Source organism: Pterocles gutturalis, unplaced genomic scaffold (genome assembly GCF_000699245.1).
Source record: "Pterocles gutturalis isolate BGI_N339 unplaced genomic scaffold, ASM69924v1 scaffold7785, whole genome shotgun sequence".
Lineage (NCBI taxonomy): Eukaryota > Metazoa > Chordata > Aves > Pterocliformes > Pteroclidae > Pterocles > Pterocles gutturalis.
The window spans coordinates 8,251-16,875 of NW_010140661.1; the positions used below are offsets into that span (position 1 = coordinate 8,251).

The following is an 8,625-nucleotide window of genomic DNA, read 5'->3' on the forward strand; positions in this document are numbered from 1 at the left end:
GCTGCTGTCCTGGATGTACTGGAGCACCTCCGAGAGCATCGTGCGCTTCAGGCGCTCCTCCTCTCGCGTCTTCTTGAGGTGATCGTAGGTTCTGGCACCTGTGGCAAACAGATACCGCGTTCTCACCGGCTGCCTTGCTCGGCATTGTCAGGCTGGTGTTTTTCCACTTTAGGGGATAAGTGAGGAGCGGGTCTCTAGCGCTGAAGCAAACTCTGATGGCTACTCAGCATGGGAAGGAATCAGATTCCACCCTGCACCCCCCCACCTCTTAATTTCAGGCCAGAAACAAAGAGAAAAGGCTTCCACGATCCCATTCTGGGATAACCAGACCACTTCATTTCTGCAGAAGCCTCAGCTCTCTCTCCAGATGCCAGCCAGTGGCAGTATCCAGAGATAACGCACTGCAGACCACTGTGACATGACATATTTTTTCTTTTCTGAATTTTTTCCAAAGCGGTGACCAAAGCAGAGCTCGGCTAGACAGCGCGTCCTCCGAGCCGATGGCTCAAGCTAGCTTTAGAAAAGCCCAGCTGGACTGAAGCACTCGTGCTATAGCCTTGTTCAGCTAAAGAGCCAGGCAAACATATTTCAAAAATAAATGTCTTTTCATCCAACACATCCTCAGTGCTGTCAAATCACCCTTCCACGCCTTGACGAATGGGAACGGGCTGAATAATGCATCAGGTACTTACTGCAGAAATTGGTGATTCCCGCTGCTCTGTACTCCTGGAGTCGCTTTATTTCCCTTCGCAGCTCAAATTCCACTGGTTTGCCCCAAGAGTGAGCAGAAGGGAAACCCAAAAAACAAATGGGGGTCAGTGGGGGGGCAGTGAACTTGCTCTTATTTCTCTGGGTAGATGGGGGGTACAGCCCCACAGATGGGGTGACCTCCCTACACCAGATCTCAAACTCACTGTGGCACAACGCTCCTCCATCACAGATTTCAGCTAGTTTTTACCATTTGTGTGCTCAGAAAAGTTCTTTTATCTTCCTGCTTTGACAGTTCCTGTGGTGCTTAGGGACATGGTTTAGGGAGTTAGGTGGTGTTGGGTTGGACTTGATGATCCTTGAGGTCTTTTCCAACCTTAATGATTCTATGACTCTATTCTATGATTCTATGATTTGCCACACCCTGGGCAAGGCAAATAACAATAGCACAGGATTTCTGGAAGGGTTTCAATAGGTTTGAAAACCTGCTCCATCCAGGCTCTTGACAGCAGCCAATGTTCTCTCTGAACTATGACTTTTCATAACTGGACTTCCAAAATTTTTCCTTGCAGACAACTCATTTTCTGCAGCCAGTAAGATTAAATATCCATCTTTCTTTTGCTCAGAGATATTTACTACCTCTAGCTTTTATCAGCCGGCTTCCAGGCACTGCTGAGTCTCACAGTGAGCAACTTTCCTCGTCCCGCGTGTTGACTCACGCTGCTCGGGATGATGTGTGTGATGTGTGCCTTGACTGTCGGGTTAACTTGGGGACTTCGCTGTCACTACAACAACAGAACGAGGTTCCGGGACTAGCACTCCCATGTGGGACTCATGATTTTGCAGAATCATACTTTTGGAATTTCACATAGGGTGTCCTGAAAATACAGCCACAAGCATTTCAATGCTTTGTTCTTTCTAATGAGCAAAAATGTTCCCCGTTTAAGTCAGGTAATTAAGCAGGATGTAATGACTCGTACTGGAATTTGACTAAAGGCATGCTGTGATTACGCAGAGAGACTCAAGATGATTCGGTGACGGAACAATGGCTCTCAGTTTAAGGTAAGGGACATAATGACAGCTCTGCTATATAATTACATAGCACACATATAATAGGTTAATGTCTATCTTTCAAAGAATTCACAATTTGCTGCCAGCTCCTCATCTCTCAATACAGACGTAAATTTTAGGGATTTTGTTCTTTCAGTGATATAGAGCCCCAGTAACCGAACAGTGGTCTTTTGATAGGAAAATCCTACTTCTAACACATAACCAGAATGTTCAGTCAACTGAGAAATCAAACAAAGAGCTCAGACACAGTTTAGGGGAAAAAAATCCCTTGCTGCTCATTTAATGTATTAAACCACAAATGTATTTGTTTTTCTGAGGTAGTTACAAGGGGGAGGAGGCGAAAAACAACCTCCTGCCCTCCAGGAGTGGTATATATTTGTGAAAGATTGTAGATGACGCAACCCCTCATTATGCCTATTGAAGAACATAGATGGCAAAATCCTCAAAAATACTTACGTGCGTGGCTTTCAATGAACTTATCGTGCTCTACCGGTCCGAGAATTCGTGCAAACCGTCGCATTGTTTCATAAAGGTCTTGAACCTCCTTTGGATACCGCCTTTCCAAAACTAAAGGGGGGAAAAAAGTGACACACCTCGTCACTCCTACTGTGAGAATAAATTCAGTGGGACCCCAAGTTAGCACCAGCCTGTGTGCACTGCCCAGACACCCAGGCTTGGCACGCTTCTTGGCGTCACAACGACAAATTGCTGAATACAAAGCAATACAATTATACAGCCCTTAAAATTCTAGAAGCATAAAGATATTTAAAAGTTGTTTGATCATTTTTTGGAATAGCGAGATGCTCTTAAAAGGTCCAGATTTCCCCTTCCCCCCTCTCCCTGCTCCGTGGAGCCCGAAATGCTAGTTTTTCTGGGGCAAAAACTAAAGCACAGAGCGGGGAGCTGATAGAGCCAGCCAGCTGGAAACAGCCGGGGCAGGGAATGTGCTTGAATTCAGACCATCTGAATGTGGTCCGGGATGAATAAACCACAGTGGTGCGAACGGTGACCACGGGAAGTTCTGCTTCCCAAGCAGAGACCACGTGAAAGTGAAGCAGTTCCACCCCATACTCACTCTGGAACTTTCTGAGGTTGATCAGACCATGATCTCGTATGATTCTGTAATTGAGAGCAAACCGGTGTTAATGAAAGGCGTGAACTTGTGTGCTGCCTCATAGATACACGGGCTTCAGAAGAAACGTTGATTTAGACCATCTGAGGGGTCTAAAACTGAACACGTTGGAAATGTCCATAACCCCTGAGCTGGGAAACATGAGGCAGCGATGCGGCGTGGCTCTAATCCCGGTAATTTTTGGACAGCGGTGTGCATGAGTCCACAGCACCAAGCACAAGGGGAGCCACCATCACTTTAAAGGTTTGAAATCGCTGCTTTAGGCACAGATTTTGCATTTACGGTGTCTTCTAACTTGTCCTTCCAAAACTGGAGTGACTGTCTCCTGAAGCATCCTGGTGCCCCAGCAAGGGTGAGAGACGGACTGGAAATGTCACCCCGGGAGCAGGGTGAGGGGATTTTTCCAGGACAGCTCAGATTTTACAAAGAGGAGAATGATGCAGGTAACTCATCAGATTGAGATGCTGCTGATGGGATCAGGGCGGTGAGCAGGGTGAGAAGGCGGGTAAGGTATTTACAAGTGCACAACAAACACGTTTGTCACAGGTTTTGGCAGATGTCACATTGCTGGGTGGTCATTCGATAAAAACCTGACCTGCGAACAGTAAGACCTACTGCAACGTTGGGCTTGGCAAGGTCAAGTTGGAATTTGCTCTACAAAATCCATGACTTTTCTTTAGTATGTATAAAAGAATATTCCTTTTAATTTTTATGTCATTTTCCAGATTGTTGTCCCATCCTGCTGTAGAAACTTTACAAAAGCTGACACCGATTTGAGTCATGTAACTGAGCCTTATGACACATATGACATGATTTATCATACCACATAAATATTTTTTTGTTTATGAATTATAAGGAACCAGGTCAACAGATACCAGCTCTGACGTGTCATTCACAGAGCTGTGCTGTGCTATGAGGAGAAGGAATGAAGGAGTCTTACTCCAAATTACGAATTCTTTCAGCAGGGAGTAATACAGCAAGATATAATTTTAAATATTGAACAAAGTATTTGGAAGTTATAATAAAATTGAATTTAATGAATAGATTGAGTCATTCTAAAAAGCCGTCAAATGAACTGCATAAATTATTCAACCTCGCGTCACCCATATAGTTATCTTCATCACACATTGTGGAAAACTAACTTAATGGACCACTAAAAATTAAAAATAATGATGCAAACATTTCTATGGAGAAACTGGGGGTCTAGCAATTAGTCACAGACTGACAGCTTTTTTTTTCCCCCCTAAAGTAGAAAATGAATTATGCGCAGCCCATCAGCATTACATAGGGAACAAAAAGAACAGAGATTTGCCTCTTTTTCTGGTTCCTAGCCCTAGGTGTGTGGTTTCCCAGGTGGTATTGCAGTTTCTCATGCTGCAGGATGGCTATGTGATCTCATCAGGTGCGCTGGAAGCTGAGTTATTTCTGGATACCTGGGTTTGGGATAGTAATGCGAAGAGCACTGCGTACGTGCTTCTCAGGCACTAAAGAGAAAAGGGGCTTTTCACAATGAATAACGTGTTTTGGAGTTTAAAGGCGTTACGGTGTGTGGAGGTCCTTTGTCAGCCATGTGTACTGTCAATCTGTGTTTTCTGGGCTGGTACCACTGCCGAAGCCCCGTGCCTGATCTTAGTCTGGGCACGGGAGGACAGCTCCACGTCCAGGGTGACGCCTGTCATGTGGATCTCGTAGCAGAAGGTCTCCAAGCACGGGACCTGTCTGGCAGGATGCTACAGGAAATCCGTTACGTTTGGTATTAGGACAACACTGGGGACCAAAGCGTGGTAACGAAGCAAAGGAACACAGTTATTGACTGAAAACTCACTTTTTTCTTCTCTGTCTTTCCTTTAACCTGGAATGGTAGATATCTACAACTGCAATCTTCAGAGCTGAAAAAGAATAATTAAAAAAATACAGAATACATAGGTTATCACTGTGTTAGGCTAATTTTCGAGCCTTTATGTTCGTGGCAGGCTGAAATGGTCACTCTGCTTTGCTGTTTTAAAACTCCCGTGGCAATTCCACGGGGACAGAAAGTCCCTGGAGGCTAACCTGCAGATCATCCATGTACCTGGAGAAGCTTCCCTTCGCTTGCTCCTCCAGCCTGTAAATAGGATCCTGGGGAGACCCTGAGAACTCTTTTCCTCTTTCTTCTTGGACTGTTTCACTATTAGCACTTATTCGTTCCTTCACAGATGCAATTGTTAAGTATTGCTTCTCCTGAAAGGCAAACTTCCCAGATTTAAGGGATTTTCAACTTATCAGGTCTGAGGTACCCCCTTTGGACAAAGGCTTCTCTGCACAGAACAAGGAACTCCAAAAACCAGAAAGACACAGTTCGGAACCGTGAGGATTCAAAGTGGCCTTTCCTATAGTTCTTAAAAAAAAATCTACAAGATTTTAGCTTGTTAACTTCCACACTTATCTGTCTGCCAGAAGAACAAAGAGAATAGTTCACGGCAATCTGCAGCAGCCACGCTCGTTAGAAATCACGTCCTTCCCAAAATCAAATCTGTCTGTGTCTGATCCACTCAGAGATCCTTCAGCTTCTTTCTCCTGCCACCATTAGGTTAAGAAACTTTTTTTTTGGTAAATTCTTGAAAGAAAAGATAAGGAGACACCTACCACCTTCCCTCATTTTGTTAAATAATGCAAAAATTCGGGGTCATTAAATAAGCCCAGAGTTGGCTGATTTCTCAGCCAAGGGGGGCAGAACCCAGAACCCACCCAGGAAAAGAGCAAAACTGACACTGGCACTGATTGATTGCCCTCTCCAGTAAATAATTAATAGTGCAATTAAGAAAGAAGTGTGGTGATGTGTCTATTTAAAAATATGTATTTATGTGTGAACACCAGGAAGCCCCTGGCCTCCAGGCAATTCATCTCCGCAGTCCTCTGGGCAATAAAATTTCTTATGAACAGGGACAGCCAGAGGCTGCGGGTGTCAGCTCAGGAGCCAACGGGCTGGAGCTACACTTGCTGATCCTGTGTGAGCAAAAGAATCTTCAATGGATTTGATGTCAATCTAGGAGCGTATGAGGATAGGAGGGATGGTACAACATTCTGACTTCTTTTTGCAAATTTTTTTGCAAAAGCAGAGTGTTCGAGCATCGTCGTGTATTTTCATAAAGAGGTATTTTAAGTTTCCTAATTTAAGATCCAGCACAGGCATCAAATTCTCCTTCTTGCTTAAATGTGGGGACAAGAAAAGGGGAAATGCAGTAAGTTAAACATGAATGAAATATATTAGTAAGTGTTGGAATCAGTGCCAATTTATGGAAAATATTTTTATATTTTTAAACGCTCTGCGAGCTAAGCTAACATGTTATTTTCTGGGGTTTGTGTGGGCAGACCTTAATGAGTACATGCAGAAATTGCATGAGAGAACCTCTATAAATATCACAAGTCATTATGCACCTATAACCATTGCATTTTGACGCTTCCACCTGAGCGCACAATATTCTGAAAGAAATTACGATCAAGTGGGGAGGGGAAGAAACATTCATGAGAACAAACGAAGGAAAAAACCGGAGCTTCTGCTTACAGAAAAATTAGTATTTGCTGCCACATGCACTTCTGGAGGGGCTTTTGTTTTTAATAGACATATTCACCCAGGAACAGCCGATTACAGGATCTGGAATGCATGAATAACCCCGGCTACTCTACTGTTACACGCTGCATTAAAATGAGAAGGGGGATGCTGTGCGAATGAAAACGATTTGCCTGTGCTTTTCCCCACGGACCATACCAGGGAGGCAGTTGTTTGTACTGGTAACTTAAGATAATCTAAGCTGACACCGTGTTCAGAGTGTCCATTTTGGGAAATGATAAGGTTCTTTGAGCCAGTGAGAGGAGCTCTGAAGGACCCAGTGATAGGCAGGAATTCAAGGCTCCTTGCTCCATTCCAGAAAATCAAAATATTTTTGTTTCTCAAGAGTGTGTCCAAAACAGTTTCTTTGCTTTTCATTCCTCTTCAGCCTCATTTAGTCTGAGAAAACTTTTTTGAGCGCTAATGAGTGAAACCTTTGTTTCAGGCTAGCTAACCTCTGTTTGGTGTGCAGAGCCCAAATAATGGGAAGAATGCAAACTAATCAAAGGAAACAGGCTGTGTACCCACGGCGGGACGCGGGCGGTACCAACTTAGTGGCTCCAGTCCAAATTCACCCTCCCTAGGGGACAGCAGGACCCTGGGCAAACAGAGTGTCCACCTGCAGAGCATGTCAGGAACTTCCACAAAAGAATAAACATCACATCATATTGAGAAGGAACATTGACTGCTTTGTGTCTTATAAAAGGAAATTTCCCTCCTGTACAGCCCAGTTGCAGTCTGCTTCACCCACTTCTAAACTGGCGGCTTCAGTGTTAGAAGTAAAAATAATTTACGTGACAAGGAAAGGGGAGAAAAAGCCTAGAAAAAGATAAATTACTAAGGTTATAATTCAGCCTGATGAAAACTCATTAAATATTCCAGCACTCTGGGCTGAGTTAGGTATGTAACGAGTTGTTTCTTTTGATCTGTCCGTTACGTTTTTGTTTAACTGCAAAATACATTTGCACGCGCCTATTATATTTGCAAGTACGGAATGAAAGCAGTTCAACAAGTTAATTGAAATATGAGAGATTTCCTACAATTTCCACCATCTCACTCATATCAAGAATTGGCTGAACAACGCCCGTGACCTCCTGAGCGGTGGGAGGTGCTGGTGGGTCACCACGTACAGGGTTCTGTGGTCCTCCAAAGGGCTGCCTGGGAGCCTTCCACCTTGTGTTCAGTTACATTCTTCTTTCTTGTGAAAATACCGAGAACTTTTGCTTAGTGAGACACAGGAAAATACAAGAGGGAAAATGCAATGGTATAGGGAAACTCAGGTCAAGTAGCTTAGATCTGGAACTTTTTATAAAATGGTTTTTACAGAATTTCAAGCAAAGCAGAGCAATGTGGAGGAAAGGGAAGAAGGGGGAATTCCGTTCCAAGGAAAGCATCGGATATGCCTGGGTTATGTGCAGCCCAGATCCGTGATCTGTGAAACAAAAGAAAGAAACGGAGACCATAGAAAATATTCTGGTTGGTGTGTTCTCAGGGTCTGGCTTGAGTAACTTAGAAAATGGAATATAAAAGTAGTTTTCAAAAATTAATTGAACCCCGTGAGGTTTAATGTATGGCAGGAAAAAAAATCTGAGGAATTCACCAACCTGATATTTAATCTACGCTGCAAGACCCCATTTGGGTTTCCCTGGGCTATAAAAAGTGCCAAAACCCTGGTTTACATTTTTACCTTTAAAAAAAAAAGTTTGCTGTTTGGTGAGCAAAAATTTGTTGCGAGCAGGTGTGGCAGCCAGCCACAGGGCTGCTTTTCAAGGCCATCTGAGCAGGCTCCAGCGTAAGAAGTTTGCCGGTGGGCAGGGCTGGGATCGGGAGGCAGGTCAGAGCCGCTGCCTGGAAGCAGTGGGACAGGCACCCGTGCAGAGAGGACGAGAACCCGCACCTCCCGGGCTGCCCCACAACCTCCTCTGCCTCTTAGCTGGAAAGTACAAAGGTTTCTTAAATCACCCGATTGCCTCTCCCTTCCTTCAGATCCTCCAAGTGTTGAGCCGTTTTCGACAGTATGCAATCCTACAATCAGGTTGCAAAATATTCAAGCAACCAAGCGAAGGAAGCTTCTGAGATCTCTGAAACTGCAGGACAGGGAGGATGCGGCTCCTTCCTTTCCTGT

General features: G+C 44.3%; 1 protein-coding gene across 1 annotated transcript in view; it reads right to left on the reverse strand.

Annotated features, from left to right (window-relative positions):
• The window catches only part of TADA2A (transcriptional adaptor 2A), a 21,395-nt gene that overhangs the window by 5,208 nt on the left and 7,562 nt on the right, over positions 1-8,625 (reverse strand). The window contains exons 8-12 of the mRNA XM_010083756.1: positions 4,737-4,800; positions 2,855-2,898; positions 2,236-2,346; positions 693-764; positions 3-98 (exon numbers count right to left, since the gene is read on the reverse strand). Coding sequence (XP_010082058.1) covers positions 3-98; positions 693-764; positions 2,236-2,346; positions 2,855-2,898; positions 4,737-4,800 — 387 coding nt within the window. The remainder of the gene's footprint in view (positions 1-2; positions 99-692; positions 765-2,235; positions 2,347-2,854; positions 2,899-4,736; positions 4,801-8,625) is intronic.